The sequence below is a fragment of the Falco peregrinus genome, chromosome 11 (genome assembly GCF_023634155.1).
Source record: "Falco peregrinus isolate bFalPer1 chromosome 11, bFalPer1.pri, whole genome shotgun sequence".
NCBI classification, from domain to species: domain Eukaryota; kingdom Metazoa; phylum Chordata; class Aves; order Falconiformes; family Falconidae; genus Falco; species Falco peregrinus.
The window spans coordinates 27,025,523-27,046,814 of record NC_073731.1 but is presented as its reverse complement, the minus strand read 5'-3'; the positions used below and the strand labels follow the sequence as shown (position 1 = coordinate 27,046,814).

At 38.2% G+C, this 21,292-nt stretch overlaps 1 protein-coding gene across 3 annotated transcripts in view; it reads left to right on the top strand.

The window, feature by feature from the left end:
* WDR26 (WD repeat domain 26) overlaps positions 1–21,292 on the top strand; it is a 33,121-nt gene that overhangs the window by 2,022 nt on the left and 9,807 nt on the right. For 2 of the 3 annotated variants that reach the window (XM_055816532.1, XM_055816533.1), the window contains exons 2-12: positions 333–432; positions 551–607; positions 7,188–7,324; positions 7,912–8,009; positions 8,797–8,953; positions 10,615–10,671; positions 13,599–13,737; positions 17,718–17,858; positions 19,208–19,327; positions 20,097–20,242; positions 20,756–20,834. In XM_055816532.1, coding sequence (XP_055672507.1) covers positions 333–432; positions 551–607; positions 7,188–7,324; positions 7,912–8,009; positions 8,797–8,953; positions 10,615–10,671; positions 13,599–13,737; positions 17,718–17,858; positions 19,208–19,327; positions 20,097–20,242; positions 20,756–20,834 — 1,231 coding nt within the window. The remainder of the gene's footprint in view (positions 1–332; positions 433–550; positions 608–7,187; positions 7,325–7,911; positions 8,010–8,796; positions 8,954–10,614; positions 10,672–13,598; positions 13,738–17,717; positions 17,859–19,207; positions 19,328–20,096; positions 20,243–20,755; positions 20,835–21,292) is intronic. The other variant, XM_055816534.1, reaches the window with a different exon arrangement.

Here is a 21,292-nt window from a genome sequence, read left to right as displayed (position 1 = left end):
CTAACAGCTTTCTAGTCTGTATCTTCATAAAGTTTTTCTTCTGTGCAGAGATGGCTGTTTGTGGTGGCTGGTAAGTCACGTACTTCATGGTACTTCAGCAAAGTTTTCAAGCTCCTTGACAGCTTGCTTTAGATACAGGTAGCTGTTTACCTGTCTCAGCCAACCAAGACAGTCTTTTTTTTTTTTTTTTTTTTTTTTGACAAGCGGCTGAATCTGGTCATAGTATTCTTTAATGAAGTTACTCTTAAATATGGTTAACTGTTATCATAGCAGGCGGTATATTTGTGAGGGTAAAACTGGTCGGGTTTTTTTACACTGTATCTCTCCTGCAGCCAGACTGTTGATCTTCTCATGCAAGAGTCAGGATGTCGTTTAGAACATCCTTCTGCTACCAAATTCCGCAATCATGTCATGGAAGGAGAATGGGATAAGGTAACGTAGGGCTTATAGGACTGTATTAACCACTGTTTAAATTTATAGTATCTGTGAGAGAATTCAAAATCCATTCTCCTTATATACTTTTTTTTTCCCCTTATGCCAATTTCTGCAGGCTGAGAACGACCTGAATGAACTTAAGGCCTTAGTGCATTCTCCGCATGCAATTGTGGTAAGAGGCACACTTGAACTCTTTCAGAGCTGTATAGTTGGACTAATTGTAGTGGTGTAATCTTTCACTTTGGAGTTGGTTGTCTAGTTTTTGTTTTCTTTTTTTGTTTACTTTAAGCAGCTTGCATGCTATCTCCAATGTCATACTAATCTGAACTTCTTTATTCTTTTTTAGAATGAGATAGGAAGCCCAAAAGTATTTAGGCTAATATTTGGTGTACTGAATGCTTAAACTTTGTTAAACATACTTAACTGACAAAATATAAGTCCTGTAACAGTCATAAAATAGGTCAGGTTCTGTAGAAGCTGCCTATGTTGAATACTAATTTCAAACTTGAAATACTTCGCACAATCTCTGTGTTGATAGGAGTTAGGTTTTCTTGAGGGAAGAGAAGTTTAGAAATAAAATGCAGTAATACTAATGTGGAGTTGGCATTTTAATAGCACATTACAAGAATATAGAGGCTGCTATACACCATGAACAATACTGTTGCTTTTCCAGAGGGCTTCTAAAGAGCAAATGCATTTGTATTGCTGTTTGGGATTTTATTTAGAGCTTTTTCTCTTTGGCTGGCTTCTTTTTGTCAAAAGGTGAACCTAGAAATAAAAGGTTAGTAGATCCTGTGACTTTACAATTGCAGCATGTGTTGTTATGATTTCAGTTACTTTGAGGAAAGCATATCTTGGTTTGATTTTTTTTTTCTTTATCTTGATGAAAATCAGTACCTAGCTCTTCAAACAGCTTGTTCCATTGTGTTTAAATGTTTGTTTAAATGAAATGAAGTTGGAGCAACTATGGTCACTTAGAAAGAAAACAGTAGCCGGGCTTTTTGAGGTGTCTGTGACTGTAAACAATGAAGAATCAGCTGATGGCTGCTTAGCTCCACTTCTAGCTGATTCATTTGTTGTCAAGACAATTTCCTGTCTGGTGGAGGAGGGAGAGAAAGAGAGAACAGGAAGTGAAGTGGGAAAAACAGATGTTTAACAAAACATCAGAGGGTACTTCAGAGAAGTTTACATTCTGTTCTATTCATTTGGTGAAAGCTTATACCTCTTAGTTAGACTAGTAGTTCACTTTCTCTTTTTTGAAAGACTTAATACAGGTAAGATTTACTGTTCAAGTAGTTTAGAATATTGCATGCAGCTTTCAGTAGTTTGTGGAGACAAAGTATGAAGCCACTGTATGTGACTATGAATGGTCAGCTGAAGGAGATTTTTTTCTCATGTTTCTAACTGCTGAAGTTATCAAGTTTCCCTGTAGTGTTGAAGTGTTTTACCTGTCAGGGAGTCAAGAGGTTTAACTGAGTACTAGCAGTGTACTTTTTGGAGGACTTAATTTGTGGAAAAAGGGGACATTTTCCTTTGGGAGGGCTCTGAAAGCATGCTCTTCTTTAATGTTGATGTCTAACTGCTTGAATGAAACTTGGTGCAATAAAAATAGTTGATTTAGACAGAACTTCACCTGAACTGAATATTAACTATTTTCTTCTTGAAGTTGTTCTCCTTTATATAAACTTCATATAAAGTAGATAACAGTATTAAATGTCTTATGTGTGTGTTAGTGCTGATTTGCAAGGATAAGTTGAGCCCATGTGAGCTCCATTGAGTATGCCCAAGCTCCACCTCTCTCGCCACCTGGCTTTTTTGTACGTGGTTGAGATTTTGGGTGGGTGTTAGTATAGTCAGCACCTGGAAAACTAGTGAAAGATCGTGACAGGTAAGGAGGGATGCTTTATGCTTTGTAGGTAATCCTGACTGCAACAAAGTCAGAGCTAACAAAGATGATAAATGTCTTGATTAGGGAAAGTCCAAACAAGATGCTGCTCCAGGTAACTCTTTAAAACGGAAAATTGGATTTCCTGACTCTTGACTCATACTGTATGACTAGATGATTAAAAAATGTGTGCATACCAGAAGAATGGGTACCTAAAAGTTTAGATGGCAGAGAGTGTTTAACAAACTAGGGTGTGTGTGTTTGGTGGTTTGGTTTTGGTTTGTGGTTTGTTTGGTTGGGTTTCTTTTCCTTAAGAGTTAATATGACCTGGACAAAATACAAGCAGCTATGTGTCCTGGTTGGAATGTCTGGTCAGTGAAGAAGATAAGTATGTATTTTGAAAATTCAGCTCTTGTATTTCTGCAAAGAACTGTGAATTCTGCAGGTGAAAACACTAAACATGAAAGGGCTGATCTCAATTTGTAAGCCTTTGATGCTATGTGTTGATATGTTGGGGAGGGGTGACATACTGCTATTTCCAGTTGTGTCAACACAACTGAGTGCTATATAGTGTGTGATTAGTCATGTTTACTTTTACAGCATATAAGATACAGCTGTCTTGAGACAATCTGTAGGAAAACTTTATAGTTGATTAAAGCATGTTAGTTTTCCTTGAGTAACACTTGTAAATACCAGCTTCAAGCCAGCCTGATGTTTTGCTTACTTTAGGGCTACTTGAGCTTATTATGGTGTCTGTCTTGGTTAACTAATTGAACCTAGGAAGAAATCTGGAGATTATTCCTCTATAGTAATCTAGAATATACTTTCAAATTGTCCTCTTTGCTTTTCGTTTTCGTTTGCTTAAATGGTGCTTTCCCCAGTTCTGGAGGTCTACAGCCTGCAGCAAGCAATACAGCATGAAAAGTTATCTATATCTTGTTGTTTGAGCAAAGGGCTCCACCTGCTTGTATGGTGTCCCTCTTGCTACAAGCATTAAGGGCAGTTCCCTATTGGAATTAATTACTTTGTGACAGGATTTATACATTCAACAAGGCTGAAGCCTTGTTAAATTCTATAGGCCAGAATATTTTTCTGCCCTTTACGTATCAAATCTTACGTTTAAGTTTTGGATGGTTTTTAAGTGCTTTTATCGCTTTTACAAGACTATCAAAGTAATAAGGACTATGAAGTAATGAAAATTGGGGTCTTAGTTCTGCAGGCTATATGCAGATAGCTACTGCTTCGAGTTTGTCTTGAAACATCAGCTGATGTTAAAACTATCTTTTAGTTACCTTCCTCATTTCAAAGAAGAGCTGTTTCAGCAGTGTTTACTTAATTATTTTGAACTTAGTACAGTAATAAAACTGTTGTGGAACTTGTTAAGATGTGCAGGTCAAACATAATACCAAAAACTAATCCTAAAATGAGGTAATTTTGCATTTAACTCCTTAAACTTGTGAAGATTTGCTGCTGTAACCAGTGATGAAAATGGCCCAATTTCTTGACACTGGTATGGTTTGTCCTATTATTTTCACAGTTGTGTTGCTGAGTCTCTTACCCTCTGTTACTTAGTGCTGGTGAATCATGGTGCATGCAAAACTTCTAGAATGTAAAATTTAAAAGAGGCTTTCCTACTAACAGTTAAGACAATGAAGGAGTAAAGTACTATACATTCAAGTTGGTAATCACAGGCTGTAGTCTGAAGAAAGCAAAATGCTAATAGTACGTGCATTAAACCAAACAAAAGCCCCCTGTAAATCTATTAACTCTTAGCTTTGCCCCCAGCTTCAACTTAAATTATAGCTTCTAGAAAGAACAAAGTACTGCACTTTATCCTCATCTTCTCTATAGAGGTGAAAGATGGAATGAAGTAGTGATAACTGAACAAAATCAGCCAGAGTGCAGTACTGAAATTGGTGAATTGGATTCTTCCATGGGTCCTGCAGGGTGAAGAATCTTTTCTATAAGCTGAGCGATGATGGTGTCTGAATTTAAATTATTCAACAGTAAAGGGTGTAAAGATGTTGAATTTCCATTGCAGACACTGAGATTTTAACAACAAATCCCAGGCACTTCTGTTGTGTTGTACATGGCATAATATGGATTATGATAATTTTTATTTCCCTTCTTTGGAAGGCAGCTAAAGAATATGGAGAATGAGTAAGCTTATTCTTGTGGGTACGTTGTGTCAGATTAGTTTTATACTTGTTCTACTTAAACAGTGGGGTGTTTGCTTTTGCTTTACAGGTGCCAATATTATGAACAGCTCTTTCCTTCTAGAAGAGGTTGTTTGGGGCTCTAGAAGAGATGATATACTCAAAATGGTCTTGTCTACCATGAGAAGATGGTATTGGAAGTAATTAGCAGCACTGTTAGTAGGGCATATACGTAGCTGAGAGAAAATGAAGACAAAATTCAGTTGTTTAATGAAATATATTTGTCAGCAAAGTCAATAGTTGCACAAAAATAGTAGGAAGCTGTGAGTGTCCTGATAGAAAAAAATTACTTGAAATATGATGTCGCTGGAGTGTGACTTTTGCCTTAAGGAGGCTGTATTCATGCCATTGTTTGAGTATGCTGTAGGACAAATTTTGGAGCAGTTACGAAAATAGCTTAGGAAATCAATTTAATTTCCCTATTAACATTTACTCTATTCTCTGCCTTTTACTGCAGATAAGTTACAATTTAAAACTGCTTATCTTCTATTGTATTTCTCAATTATCTCAACAGTAGACCCCTGCATGAAGTGTACAGTACTGTGTTGTTCTGGGGGCTTTTATATTCCTAATACACCAAAGTCACATGTGGTACTGATGACTAACAAAAAACTGAAGTTATACCTCTGGGTAACTTGATGACGACATTCTGCGTGGTAGAGTTCCTGTAATGCTTCTGTGGAATTGCTGGGACTGGCATTAAAAAAAAAAAAAACACAACTTTTTTTTTAGGGTTTTCTGCTCTTTTTAATTTTTCCCCTTAAGTAATGAAATGAACATGCCAAGTCCTAGAAGTGGGGAGGGAGAAAGAGCAATTGGATACAGATATGGTTATCACAATTTAAGGGGAGGATTATATAAATTTAATAAATATTATATGCAGTGAATGGAGAAGGAAGAGTGGGAGGGGTTATAGTTCTTATTACAAACTGGAAATATCAGATTATTTTTGATCTGGTGGTGATCATTAGTGTGAGGTGACCAAGAGGAGCAAAATGCAGTATGTGACTACTACCTGAGATCTCCATGCATCCTGGTGAGCACGTGCACAGCTGGGAGAGGAAGCTCTTATCCCTCCTGCTGCTAGTATATAAGCAAACAGCGTGAGGTCTGCTGGCCTACAGCATGGAACCAGCCACTGAGGTTGTAAGTAATTGGGATATCTTTCTTTTGGTTTTCTACATGTCTCAACACCAAAAAATGTTGTCTTGCCTGGAAAACCTGTGCAGTGATACTCCTAACAATTCCAAATTCATACAAACTGAAGAATTGGATAGGGAATGTAAAATGGCTTTGCCTGTCACGTACAGGACAATAGAGTACTACAGACACGTTTGACCATAAATCACTTTTACTGTGCAATGTTTTATGCTTCACAAAGCTGTGTGGTAGATTAATAGTGCTGTATGTGGAAACTTTATTCTTTTGGAAGAATTGAACGTTTCTGGAAGTTAAAACTGCTTTTAAGTTTTAACTTTGGATTTTGCATGTAGGAAGTGTTCAACTTTTGCGTAAGCTTTCATAGGACAGGAGTATCTTAAACTTCCCAATTAGCCCTCTGCCTAAGGAGGTTAGCAGTGTGTTTGAAACTAAGTAAACATTGACCAAATATGAGCATGAAAATAGTGAGGTGCCTGAGGTCTGACAAAGAGGAGGAAACTGGTGGTGTATTCATTAGAGAAGCAAATGTAACTTGCTACATTTAATCTTCAGTTTCTCACTGATAATGTCTAAGGATGTACATTTTCCTCTTTAACCTGTGAGTCTTGTGGACCAAAAACGTCTTTTCTCTCTGGTAACTGCTAGCAGTAAAGGTGATGTCCAGACACAGGGCAGTTGGGTTGATCTAGAAACAACCGAACTGTGTTTCTACTAAACTGGTATTAGAAATTTCTTGGACTTCAGGTTTTTGAATATAGTAAATAAAAGCCTGATTTTTTTTTTTATCAGACACTGGTTGTTAGAATAACAGGCTTTATTTTTTAAAAGAAAACAAAAAAACCCCAAACACCTGTACAAGATGAAAGGAACACTATCAAATAGCAGTGATTGATTCTGAGAAATGATTCCTAAAATATAGGAAACTACTTTTTTTTTTTCCTGTAATCCTGACAACTTAACATGGACCTACAAAACAAAACCGGAGGCAGTGTCAGTTTACTATTGCTATACGTTATGCAGCTATGCAAACAATCCATGTCAGCTTCTATGTAAGCAGTATGAGAACTTGTTGAGTTGGCCTCTTGTGTTCTGTGCTGTCATGCAGTCTTAAATATGTGATCAGCTGCTTTTGGGCACTTTCCTTTTGATAGAATGTAAGATCGGAAAGCCTGTCTAATTCAGGTTTTGAAGACTGGTGACTGAAAAGGGAGTGAGTACGAAAATGAGACAAACTGAAGGGGGGGGGGGGGTCTGAGAAATGAGGTAGGAGGATACTTGGAGCCCCATAAGGCAGGAAGGAAATTCATGAATAACTTAATTGATGCAATGTTGTTGAAAACCCAGCAAAAAAATTAAGTAATGAAACATTACATGTAGCTGTATTTCCGAAGGGCATAGTAGAATGGTTTCTACTGTTCTGTTTAGGCTCAAACGTTTTCTGAAACTTCAGTCAACCTTTTTCCCCTGACTGCTGCTTTCTGTCATGTCAGAGGATGAAGTTTTTGCTGCTGCAGCAGAAGTACCTGGAATACCTGGAGGATGGCAAGGTCCTGGAGGCACTTCAGGTTCTACGCTGTGAACTGACGCCTCTGAAATATAATACAGAACGCATTCATGTCCTCAGTGGGTAAGTGTTTGGACTTTGAGAACTTTCAGTGGAATTTTCTTAAGAATTCTGTAGCTTTTGATAGCTGACATCATAAAAGCTCAGTTAAAGCTATTATCCGGTTGATGGATAAGCTGTAGTGAGATGTGCTAAAGTGGTGAGTAAAGATGACTGTCCAGTAGACAGTGTTCTGTTTCAGATGCTTGAAAACAATCTGAATATGGTTTACTTCTGTAGTACTGGAACCCAAATTAATATATACATATGTATGGTCATCTGATCTTGAGAATTGTTAGCCTGTTATAACAATAAATAGGTGAATATAGTCTGATTTGTTCTTAGATGAAAATAAGACTCTTTTGTCTTCCCTAAAAATCTGTTGGTTTTGTTTTTCCTCTTTTATTGCCAATTTGTAGACATTGGTTTTGAGGAAGATGCATGTTTGTGTAGTATAGGTCCCTGCCTTTTTCCCTGTCAGTCTCAAGCTAAAGTCACCTGTTTCTGTCTAGTTCATTGAGAATGTTTTGATGATATATCATGCTTACAAGTGAAAAGAAAGGCTCCAGAAAGACTTGGTCTCTTGGTGTGTGTACGCTTTTTTTAAACAGGTATCTGATGTGTAGCCATGCAGAAGACTTGCGTGCAAAAGCAGAGTGGGAAGGGAAAGGAACAGCTTCCAGATCTAAACTTTTGGACAAACTCCAGAGTAAGATGGTCTAGTGTTTAGAATTTGTTTCCACCTCTGTAAATCTAGTACATCTTACATAATGACATATCCCAGGGAATTGACTTCAACTGTATTTGCTGGTGCTTGTTGTTGTATTTTTGGGCTAATGGGGATGCCTTTAGGTGCCTTTACCCTTCTATATCTAACCTTTTCTGTCTCTGGTAAGAGCTGCTATTACAAATAGTTTATCAGCTGTGCTGCGTGCAGCAATAGTATAGCTTGGTGATTAAATGTGTGGTTCGGAGAGGGGGTGGGGAGAGCTGTACTGAGAGGTTGATATTCAGCATGGCCTGTGACCACTGTGGTAGTAGTGCTGACTGACAGTGGTCTCAGACTTTGCTATGAGTTACAGTTTCTCTTCTCTTTTGTGGCTGGTGTAATACTGTGTGTCAGTCATAAACCCCATGATATTCTTTATTTTGATAGTGTTCCTTAAATTAACACAGCTGATGTTGGTCTATAATTGTACAGATTTTGTTAAATACTGAATCTTGTGTAAGTGGTGCTTACCACTTACAGGTCAACATATACTATAAAGATAACTACAAATACCTTGCATATAGCTCTGCTTTCCAGAAGTTCATGCTTCTAATTCCAGAGGTATAGCTATAAATTTGACAAGCTGTGTGCCTCCTTTCCTATAGCTTTTAAGCTTTATTTACTAAGGTCTCTTCCAGAAACACTCAAGTCAAAATACGCTTTTCCTTGTAACTTGGTTTTGATTATATTCGTTTGTTTGTTTGTTTTCTTAATAACTCTTTTAAAGCATACCTACCCCCATCAGTGATGCTTCCTCCAAGGCGTTTACAGAACCTGCTACGTCAGGCTGTGGAACTACAACGGGACCGGTGCCTATATCATAATACGAAACTAGATAGTAATCTAGATTCTGTCTCGCTGCTAATAGATCACGTTTGTAGTAGGTAAGAAACCCTTGCGATTTAAGATGGGCAACAGTCTCTTTTCTCTGTCTTTGAAAATAATCTAATTGTACCTACTGTTAGAAGGAACATGAAAATCATTCTGGGTTGGTTTAACAGAAGTTGACTGGGAAAAGACAATTCACATTAAACGAGTGGCAGTGGGGAAGTAGAGAGGGTGTGTATAAGACACTTTGGTAGCTGGATATGGTGAAATGGGGTCAGACTGAAGCTTTAAAAAATTAATCAGATGGGTATGAATAGAATATATTACTAGGCTAATCCTTAGCTGCTTGTTTCTTGTAACTTTGGACAGCCAGTCTGCTTTTTCATTTAACACGCGATTGCTGTGTTTTTTCACTGGAGAATCACTAGTATGTTACTTCTCCAGACTGTCTTCAACCTTACTGGAATGCAGAAAGCCTACTAAAGCATACTTGATGCAGTCAACTTTCAGCTTCAACTTTTGATAGCGGACAACGAGGTGCATTTAGTCACTAAGGTTAAAGCAGTAGAAATGCATAATAGGTATTTGTTTAACATATGAATGATCCGAAGAATGAAGAACTTTCCTCATATTTGTAAGACAGTAAGAACTGAACATCTTCATACCTATGTATTAGCTCTTAAGACTATCTGAATAATGGTGGGTTGGTTTTTTTTTTTTAAACAAAACTGATGCTGCTTCTGAATCTTCAAAATGCCATATTCTGGTAGACATGATGCAGGAAGATGTTTGTTTTTAACAAATGGCTGACTTGACTGGTTTTTCCTCATCCAGCAAAACTCTGCTAAGGACCTAAAAAATCAGTGTAGCATTTGTGGAAAACTGCTGTGCGTGGTGTAATAAAGGAATGAGGGCTAGGACATCTAGAAAATGAGGGCTGTATATGATGCCTTTGTGTGTTCATCTAACAGACTAACACTTGGGCTTATGGGGGGATTCTTTCCATGCTAAGGTTAGCTCATCTGAGGAAGTTAATTAAACACTGATAAACTTGCATATAGAAACTTTCCGAACGCAGCTGCTTAGGGTTTTGGGTTACTTCGAGTCTGTTTTATAAAGATGCAGACTTCCGTAATACTTCACTGTAGCCATCTTAAGGTTTTAAAATTAGTATTTTTGGCACTTCATGTATTTGAATAACTGTTTTAGACTACTTTCTGGTTTGCAACTTGGCTACATCACATTGTTTCAGCAGTTTGATGTCTGTGTGTGGATATTTGACTGTTCCCCACTTTGAGCTACTGAAAATTACCACATACTGGAATTGTGGGCTTCCCAACTTCAGAAGTGAGTCTTAAAATCGGAAAGAGATTTCATTTAATCACTATGCAAGTCCATAAATAACATTGGATGTTCTGTAGGGGGTTTAATGTGATTAATCAAACCCCAGAGAGCATGGTTTACTGAAGTCAGACTAGGTAGAACCAGATCTAAAAGATCCTATGTGCAGCAAATCTGGACTGTTTGCTGACATAAAAGTTTGGCCATAGTTTGGTGGGTTTTTTAACCTAACGTGATACTTCCTAAGCTTGCATATTTGGTATGTACACACACATAGATACTCGTGACTAATTAAAAAAAAAACCAAAACAACCCACTTCAAAATAAAGGCTTCCATTCTGTCCTCAACTCAACCTATTGTACCTACCTGTTGCAGGGGTCTGAGATCAGTATGTGGTGCGCTGTACATGCTGCCATGCTTGGGCATAATAAGGTGAGTTAAAGACAGTGGAAGCCAAATTTTGATTAAACTGACAGAAGTAACAGTTGCCTAATTGCTTAGACAATTTAAGTTCAATACTACTGAAATGGCAGAACACTGACAACTTTCCCTCTTAGTTGGAACTAATCTGTTTTGGACTTCTGGCAATGTTTTGATCAAGCATGCTTGAATTGCACTAATAGGTAAAATGTTTAACAAAAACTTAATCACTTTGTGTAAGAGTAGGAGATAAGAGGGAGAAACCACTGGGAGTGAAGGATTTCATTTTATTGTGCCCGAGACTTTGATAATAGAGAATTGATGCTTTTGGGGGTGGTCATTTTGGGGTTTGAGAGCCTTCAGCTTAGTTGGGTGTTTTGTTTGTTGGGTTCCCACCCCCAGAATTCTTTTGTCTTGCTTTCATATAAATAGCTTTCAGTCTGAGTTTACAAACAAACAGTGAAGTCCAAATGAGAGGTGAGTGCTGCAGCTTTCAAGGTACTAGCTTAATGCAGCATTTCTGAGACAGAACCATTGTGGCAGTTGAGAAATAAATCTTCCGTTGTAGGTACAGGGAACAAAGAAGTAGCTGTTTGGCGTTTTATTAAGAAATCTGAACTTCTGTAAATACAGTAGATAACATTATTAGATACTTTAGTATGTGAACAACATGATACAAGTGTGTTGTGCTGAACAGAACAATTTGTAATGAAACACTTCAAAATAAGAAGAAACCCAAACTTTGGAGCTACAATAATATCTAATTACCGAAACACAGAAACTGTTAGACAACTGCTTTTTGTTTTTTTGTTTTGAGACTGCTGTATTTCCTCCTACAGAAGGATTTGAGGTATGCTTTGCTGTCTGTGAAGTCGAACTGCCTGGATTATATGTTTCACTAGTGAAGTGAAGAGAACTTTGGGAGCACTCTGATCAGGCTGGATTGTGAATAGCATAATTCAGTATTGGGATATGTGCAGAGCAGCTGTATCAACAGTGCCTGTTACCCTTTTTAGGAACGTAAAGGGCACCTTACTATGAAAATTCTGTACTCCAGCATTATGCTGTTTGCTTTTCATGTCTACAGAACCTTGGCTGCTTTTCTTAAGTTTTAAAATACACAAGTTATTGTTCTATAAAGTATTTTTAAAAATTAAATAGGCTGAAAAGGCTTTCCTGAGACGTGGTGTGCCCGTTCTGAGTTATCCATAAAGACTATCACTTTCAAGAGCAAATTGTTGCTCTCTGAGGAAAAACACTTAACTTACTACAATATAACTAAGTAATAATGAAACTCTCTCGTGTAGGTGTACATATCTGCGTAAGGGCTTGCGTAGCTGCACTTCGATTTCAAGGAAAACAGTCGTCTTTCATGGGTGGGACTTTTTACCTTGGGCTCAGTGTTGTTCCAGTGGCAACTAGATAGCTCCTTGTCAGCCTAAAGCTGGAGCAGAACAGACTTTGTGTTTCTCTATAAACATAAAAAAGTAGACATACTCGAGGAAGCCAACTACAGAGATGTATATGTACATTTTGTTTATCTTCCTGTACCATAAGACAGGAAATAAGGGACTGCATGGTTGTGTAGTGCTGCTTGATAGTCTTTAAACATGAACTAGGAAGCATCTTCTAGTAAAAAAAAAAACAACAGTGGACTGAGAGGTTACAGACACTGTAGTAAGCAGAACACTTCCTAGCTGCTGGTAAGAAGTAGCTTTCCAGGTGTCTGTCAGCCTGGCTACCACAACTATATTTTTAAACATAAACTTAAAAGGAAGTGAGTTTGGGGTTTGGGGTTTTTTTGGGTGGTTTGGTTGAGGTTTTTTTGGCCAGTTTATCTCGTGATGAGTACAACTGCACATTCATGGAGATTATTGTTGTTACATTAGTGTCCTTGTGTCACATTAGAGGTGTGTTGCCCTGTTGCGCTGGGCAGCATAAAAACTCCACAGACGACTAAACCACTTCAGCATCCCTGCAGTTCAAGAAAAAAATGTGGTTAGAGACTACCTTTTAGTGCATCTGAACAATCAACTTGTAGTTACTGCGGTATTACTTGTAAAAGCAGCCATCTGCTGTAGAAGCCTACATTTATTTTATTGTAGCTCTCAAATTCTTAAACATTAGGCAAGCTGTAAACAAAATAAAACTCTTCCCCAGTTCTTCCCTAACTTAATATTTTGACTGTTAGCTTTTCCTTGGTGTAACCAGAATGTTAAATATTAGCTCTAAAGGAATGTTTGAGACCTCTTCAGTTTATATATAAATATTTTTTGATAAACATTTAGTGTTTTACAAACTAATGTAGACTTTTTGAGGGCAAACGGTTGAAGTTGAAAGCTGGTGACGGTATCGTGTTAGTTGTTTAAATATTGTATGTAGTACTCTGCAAAGAAAGTGAAAAACGGCACAAAATGAAGGCAAAGAAATTAATATTGCAAGATCGCATTCAAGAAAAAGAGATAAGACTATGTTCTTTTACTCAACTTCTATGTAAAAATCGCTTCTAAAGACTTTAGCGAGATACCACTGAGTTAGATACTCACAGTAACCTCACATGTAAATAAAACATCACACGTAGGGTTCAAAGCGGTTTGGAGTCCAGTGTTTTCTTTATGTTATAGTGTATAGTAGTAAGCTGTTACAGTTCTGATGAGGTCAGTTTTATTCCAAGTTGTATGAAAGCCTAACAGATTATGAGAGTGGAATAAGAATAGTTCTGCATTCTCAGTATTAGTTATCATTGCTTGGTGGTGTGAGCTCTTTACAGATAAGACACTTCATTCTTTACTCGAAGCAGCTGTTAATAGAGGAATTTTCTAAGTTGTCTGGTCTTGCATTTAAGTAAGTTTTTTGTTTTAGTTTTTACAAGCTTGATTTTAAAAAAATCTCTTGCTGCTGGCTTATTAATCTGCAAATACATCCCTTTCTTTTCCCAGGAAACAGTTCCCATGCTATACACAGCAGATACTAACGGAGCACTGTAATGAAGTGTGGTTCTGTAAATTCTCCAATGATGGCACTAAACTAGCAACAGGATCTAAGGACACAACTGTTATTATATGGCAGGTTGATCCAGTAAGTGTGCGACTTGCATTAAAATGTGTATGACTTGTCTTTGCCTTCTCTCTCCGCTGTTCTTTTGCTAGGCTGGTTTGGTTTTTGTAGGAGAGGCTAACATGTACTGCAGCCCACCAACTAGGGTACTTCTCTGGGATTTAAAAGACTGAAGATCACTGTCAGTGTAAGTTAGTGAAGGAGGACACTTGAAAACCTGATGCCAGAGTGAGGCTTGAACTGTTGGCTTCTCTGGGGCAGGAGCTTTGTGTGCCCCTAACCAGTACATGGGGTAGAGCGGGCTGGCGCCCTCCGGGCGAGCTTCTCAGCTTGAAGGCCTTGAAGCATTGGGCGAGAGTGGAAGGAGCATGGCAGTGAGGAACCTTTCTTCTAAATCTTGCCAAGAGTACTTCTGATCTATGTATGTGACTAACTCCTTTCTGTTACCTTGTTACTACTAGTACACCTGGATTTAAATTACCTGTTTCATCATTTATTACTTGATTTCTGAGTAATAAAATGGTATGTGCTAAACTGAATCAGTATACCGCTTCATGCTAGTGGCTGTTGTAAGATTTGCCTTAGCTTGAGATGAAGATTTAAACGCTTGTCAGAATCCACTGACACCTGGAGGTATACCCATCCATTTTCTTACGGACTGTGGTTTTAGGTGTTGATACAGTTTCTCTTATGAGAGATCCTACAGTTACAAGATCTATCTTTCCTACCCGTATCTATGCTTATGTAAATAAAAAGGTTGAGCAGTGAATCTAAGACTGTTTTGTTGACTCACAGAAGTGATATGAAAGTATGTCCATAAATTTCATAACAATTGAAAACCAAACTTGAACATATGCACGTAATATTTGAAGGTGTTAATGCTTGTAAAACACTATCAGAAGCAGACAGGTTTTTAATCACACAACTGCAAACTGGTATGCTGAGTAGAAGCTGAAAGGTTTTTGCAGTTCCTTGCTGGCTTTGGGTAGGATTTGAGCTGAGCTTAATCCTTTTTTTTTTCCACTGCAGGATAGGAAGCCAATAATTTGAGTCCTTTTTGCTATTAAGAAGATAGGAGAATTTAAAACCCTGTTCCATAGCCCCTGAATTAATGGCAAGTGCTATGGATTTTTCAGGCATAGAACTGTTGTGGTTTGTTTGTTTGTTACTGGACCCAAGAGATGCAGAGCAGCCTAAGCTGACTTGCATTACTTAAGAAATTATTTGTATTTTTTTAACAGAGTAATCTTAAGTAAATTAAGGATCAAATGTTCTTGCTGTTGACTTCTCAGTTCATTGTAGTGGTACTTCTTCCTGTTATATTGGTGGGATTTAATACCCAACATCTTGATTAGTACACTTTATAGTGAATTGTTAGCTACTATCTCGTTAATCAAACCAAATAAATGTTTTGTGAGTGTTTCAGACTAACCTTGTTGTCCAAGGATTGCTAAAAGAACAAGATCTCTGATAGATACTGGGAAAGCAGTCTCGTATAGCTTTCTTCTGTATTTGAGTACTTAAAAAAATAAATTAAAAGAAATGAAACCATTTCAAAGAGGTGGATGCCTAAATAAGATTAGGGCACATAACTCAAATAGTTCACTTTCATATTTGTCAGAGCATGCTTCTCACATGTTCTGTAGCAGTTGATAATGTCTTTTGAACCATAAGTTTAAACAGGTTTTCAAGGCTTTAGGTATTCAGAATTATTCTAACCTCTATCTATAAACTACAGGGAAACATCCAGCCAGCTCTGGGCAGTTGACAGGAGACCACTGTTTTAAATGAACACTTTCTTTTTGCACACATGCTTCATATGTGTGATAACCTATTTCTCCCTTTCTTTTCTTCCATCACCCCTCTTGAAGTGTAATGACACTGCTTCTGTGTGTTTTCTTCATTTCACACCATGAATTTATTTCTTTTTTGAAGACCCAGCTACATGTCTAAGCTGTCTTAACCCATGCTTCTGTTTTCATTTTCATTTGTCCATTTCAAAGCTCTTACTCAGCAGCATTAATTACACCTTGAGAGATCTAGGTTTGTGTGGAATGCATTATTTGACTGTTAACTAAGTGTGGGAGAAGCTCTAGAGCACAAAAGATAAGCACAGTAGATGCATCACCTTATCTGGTTCTTTGATAGAGCTCTCCTTTAACTTGTTCCTTAAGGAAACCTTCTCTTTTTTTTGCACTTTCTAAAAACTGTTCACAGGTTTTTGGCTTTTCAGCCAAGGAGCTCAACTATGGCAGAGTTACGCTGATACCTGAATAGTTGTTTCTTCTACGTAACAAAAATCTGAGAAGCTACATGTAAGGGATAGAAGTGCTGAGATTTCTTTTGGTGGTGGGTGAGAAGCAGATTGACTAAATTTAGGGATGTTTTCCTGAAATACCCTTGACTGCTGCCTTAGAGCAAAGCGTGATATAGCAGTTTTGCTGTATTTGGAGAGAAGTATGAGAGCAGCATGAGAAGGAGTAACAGCTGCAAAGTTCTATCATTAGAAGGGGAATATCCTATCTCTCTTGCTCCTTATGAGTCTCAAATTGGCGCAGAAGTGACAGGCTACTTTAATCCTGATGTGAAAAGAAATGTATCGGTTGCAGGCAAGCTCCAGGATGTGAAATGGTGTCAGGCATGATTCGGTTTCCTTGCAGATGGGTTTATTTACAGATTCAGCAGTGTCTAATGTGGATCAGGAATAATAATTGGAATGGAAAAGTGGCCTTGAGGAGGTCCATTTGTTTGCCCATCTTTCTCTGTGCTTTGAAAATTACTCTTCACCTACTTCTGCCCAAATTCCTCAAAAAGAACCATCAAAGCTGCAGGTTGGCTGAGAGTCACCAAATCCCTTGCAGCTGATCCCAGGAGAATGTCCTTCGTGTCACTCATCCTCTGTTGACCATGTTCTTTCTCTTTAGAATCAAGAGGTGCTCTGCTGATGAATATAAAACAAAAGATGGAGAAGGGACAATTTGAGAAGTCAAGCTGTATTTTCAAATGAGGAAGTGGGAGGTATAAACATCCCCCGTGCAGGGGGAAAAAAAGTGGGGAGAGGGGGTCCACTTGCCCTTTTCTAAGAGGCTTCATAAAAATTGTCACAGTTTAACAAGCTTGGTTCTACATTCCATACATTCATGTTGTTGTCAAGAGTCAGTACTAATACTGTATTGAAGCATGTTTGTGTACTTAGGAGGCCAATGTATGGTTGTTTCACAGTATCTGGCTGTGCTATTTCTGTTGATAAGCTGCTTGAAAGTCAAGTTCCTCTGACAAGGCAGCAGTGGAGCAGTTGCAGCATAACAGTGATACAAGATAGTCTGTGTGAGCTAAGTATGAATGCTTCATTCACTAAATCTGGCAGACAAGATGCAACAGCTTCTGTAGGCAACACTTCTGAAATAAGGACACCTCTTAAGGAAGCTTTTAAAAATATCTTTCTGGAAAACTTTGTTCTTGAGCGACACACAGGAGATACACTTGAGTTTATAAAAACGTTGGCACTTGGAGGTTTTCCCTTCTCAGCATACATGAAGGTTTTGGTTCTGTTTAACCATAACAGGCTTCCAGCATGTCTTTACTTTTAAGAAAGTAACTTAATCCTACAAAATACGGGTAATAGTACTTTTCTGTTGCAGTAAATGTAGAGAGACGACACTACAGAATTCTTCTATACTAAAGCAAGTGTAATGTAACGTACAGCTCTGTATGCAGTGGTGTTTTGTGAGTTCCACATTCAGAATCACAAACTACGAGAACAAAAGTACCTACAAATGTTCTTGTTCTGCACGTTGAAATTTAGAAGCTTTCATTTTATGATCCTGCTCTGTAAACTAGCAACTGCTTTTCCAGTAAGAACCTATTCATATGTCTTATAAAATGCAGATGCCAAATTGCTTAAAGCAAACCTGCTATGCTGTACTTGAACACACAGTGTGTGTGAAATCTAGTAGGAGTTCATTTGCATTGTCTCAATCTCTCAATCTCTCTTGTTTCAGGATACTCACCAGCTAAAACTACTTAAGACATTAGAAGGTCATGCGTATGGTGTCTCTTATATTGCTTGGAGTCCAGATGACAACTATCTTGTTGCCTGTGGCCCAGATGATTGTTCTGAGCTTTGGCTCTGGAATGTACAAGTAAGTGGTGACTAAGAATAAGAAATGAAACTTTGTGGTCAGCCTGCTGCTTTTGCTTCAATATCCAAATAGCTTAAGCATGAAAGAAGTAATTTCCACAAAATTGTCGTGCAAAGGTGTGAGTGTAAAGAGATGCTGTCTCCCTGCCCCCCTCAATTTGAAAAAAACCAACCTACTACGGCAGCCTACAATTTCTGTACTCTGTACAGAACTGAAATTAGAGCTCAAGTCTAAGTGCCTGGGACTGTGCAGCAATTCTGGTGTGGCTGGTTACTGATCATTTCTGAGAGGGGGGTAGCGTAAATCCGTAAGACTTTGAGAGCTACTGAAAAGAATAACAGTAATGAATAAAGAGAAACAGAGGGCAGAATTATTACCCAAGGGGAGTAATTCTGTTCACTGAAGGTTGTAACAAGTAGCATGAGTAAAAGATACAAGCTGGTTTTACTCTGTGTAACCCTCCCAGTGATGTTAGCGGAAGATCCACAGAGGCTTAAATCTATGATTTTAGAGCTTCATCTTTCAGTCAGACGCCAGGGCACTTTGCCACTTCCTCCATGAATTTGAAGATCTTTTTCTACTGTTGATTTTACGGGCACTTGAGTTGCTATAAAAGCTTCCCCTGCCTCAGTTGTGGGCTGCATAGCCTTCCTTGTGCTGCCTTGGACTCTGAACTAATTTAGTTTCCTAAAACAAAAATGTTCCCTTTTTTCACCCTTGGAATGCTTTTCTTCTGTTTAATTGACTAAATTGGCTCAGCAAAGAGCACTAGAGCTGGCACAAGGGAATAGAAGAGAAGCTCTTACTGTTTTGACAATGGTAAGCCACTCATTGGCACTCTGTCTTGTGAAACAGTAGTATTATAAGCTAGGGATGAAAGCTCAATTTTGGCATGGAAAGCTCCAGCTCGGCGAGGAAAATGTTCTAAATACTCTGACACTACCAACTTTTTTGGTAAAATGGATTTTGTCATCTCTCAAGTCGCCTCTTGACTCCTGGCTTTCCATGTTTGTTTTTTTATTTTCATATTGCTTTTCTCTTTTATGTGTTCTTCTGGCTTCTCTTAATTGTTCTCTTTACTTGTAATCTTCCAGTTTTCTGATGCACCAGCTAGTCCATCCCTCTTGACTTGAGGGACAAAAGAAATTGTCCCAAATCAAGTCTAGGGTCACTGGCGATGCTGAAGTAATTCTGCCTTTTTACTGCATTATTCATGGGTTTGCATTGCGTTCCAATAAATGTGTTGAAATACACACTTCCAAACGCTATGCATGTCAGATAAAATTATTGATGCCTTCTGGGGAAGGAGTTCTGGTTATAAGGCCTTGCTGCCTTGGTTTATTTTTCAGACTGGGGAGCTGAGGACAAAGATGAGCCAATCTCATGAAGATAGTTTAACAAGCGTGGCCTGGAATCCTGATGGGAAGCGTTTTGTCACAGGAGGTCAGCGTGGACAGTTCTATCAATGTGTAAGTTCTCCGCATCTGTCCCGTTGGAAACAAAACAAGAAATTAAAGTTTTGTCACAGTCAAATCTGAGGTTCATGGTTTTCCTGTTTTTTCATGTGTCTGTACGCTAAAACTTCTGATCCTTTGAATTCAAAGAAGCAATACATTAATGCAAGGATTTCAGCAGCACATCTGTATGTAGCAGTTAAAAGGGTTGAAGCATCTTTTGTCTGTCTAAAGGAGGATTTGTGGGCTGGGTATTTTTTTTCTTAGCTGCTTTAGAAAATACACTAATATAAAGTAGTGCCTTTGTCCACAAATGCTGTTTGTTCCACAGAATCTTGACTTACGTCTTTCTTAGTTTTTGCATGCTGTCTTTGCTTAGTGTAAACAGAAATTTGAAACCCTCATTACTTGGCTAGTGTTGATTTTAGGTGGTGGTCCACAGTCTCGCCCTACTCGTGATTGTCTGTCAACTGAATTGATGCCCAAAATAATAGCGCAGTATGCAAACCTCACTCCCTGCAGAGGTGAGCTCTGTGACATTACATGGATTGCACGTGTCACGTACGAGAAAATGAAAGGGATTCTGAGCTCTCCAGGACAGATAGCTACAAAAGCCCTTAAGACAACCAAGTCCTAATTCGTAAGTCCTCTCTTTTACAGGTTTAGGATTGTTTTCTGTAGCACTTGTCTGAACAGAAGGTGAAAAAGATACTTGTGTCACAACTCCTCAGAAATCTGAGACTTAACAGTTCAATGTTTTATTTTTTTTCTCTCTTCTGACCAGGATTTAGATGGTAATCTCCTTGACTCCTGGGAAGGGGTGAGAGTACAATGCCTTTGGTGCTTGAGTGATGGGAAAACTGTTCTAGCATCGGACACACACCAGCGAATTCGGGGTTATAACTTTGAGGATCTTACAGACAGGAACATGTAACTACCTCTTTCTTTGGTTTTGAATTCCCAGTTCTTGCTGTCAGGAGAAGATTGAGGAAGGGTTTGTGGGGCAGGATGGGAAATAAGTTATTAAAATGCTGTCAGTATTAAAAGAAGAGGAGAATTAACATAGGATGAGAATTAGTGAGTTCCAGCAAGAAGCATTAGAAGTAACTTCCTGAGCACTGGAGTAAGTTTCTGGTGGATGTTTTGACAATTCTGTCATCAGGAGTTGTTGTCTTCTCAACTACTGGTGTATCTTAGTAGATCCTGCCTTGAAGTTAGGAGTTGAATTTGAGGTCTGAAGTCCCTTTTGGTCTTGGGATTTGTCATAAGTGTAAGCAAACTGTTGCAGACCTGGCTTGTACTGACATATAGACATAGCTAATTTAAAATTCATAATTGTCTTTTCCTGATAATATTACAAAGACAGAATGTGCCTTTTGTCTTGGTGTTGCGTCATTATTTGGTTAAATGTACTCTTAACACTACTGTGTCTTATCATTTCAGAGTACAAGAAGATCACCCTATTATGTCGTTTACTATTTCAAAAAATGGCCGTTTAGCTTTGTTAAATGTAGCAACTCAGGTGAGTTGGTGATGATAAATGGAAATGCAAATAAACCTGCTTGCAGCTACTACCTGTTTGTAAATACTATGATGTGAATTGGGAGTGTTTGTTATTAACCAGTTGTATTACACATAATATGAAGGCCTTAATATTAATAAATTTAGCATAGTATTCTCTGACCAGAAGGCAATCTTATTCTTGAGACTGATTTTTTCTTTTGACTTATAGTCAAGAGTTTCATACTATGAAATATGTACTATTAAATGTTAATATCTGGCTGTTGCATTGAGAAGCTTGGTACAGCAAGAATTGTGGCAAGGTTGATGTGTCTGGGGGCATGAGAATGAGATTTTTTAATTTATTTCTATTTCTGGAACCTTGGGTAAAAATAGGAGCCTCCTGAATGGAGGGGACTACTCACTGGAAGTTTAATCCAGTACTAGAGTATATTTTCACTCTTGATCTAGTAACAGTAC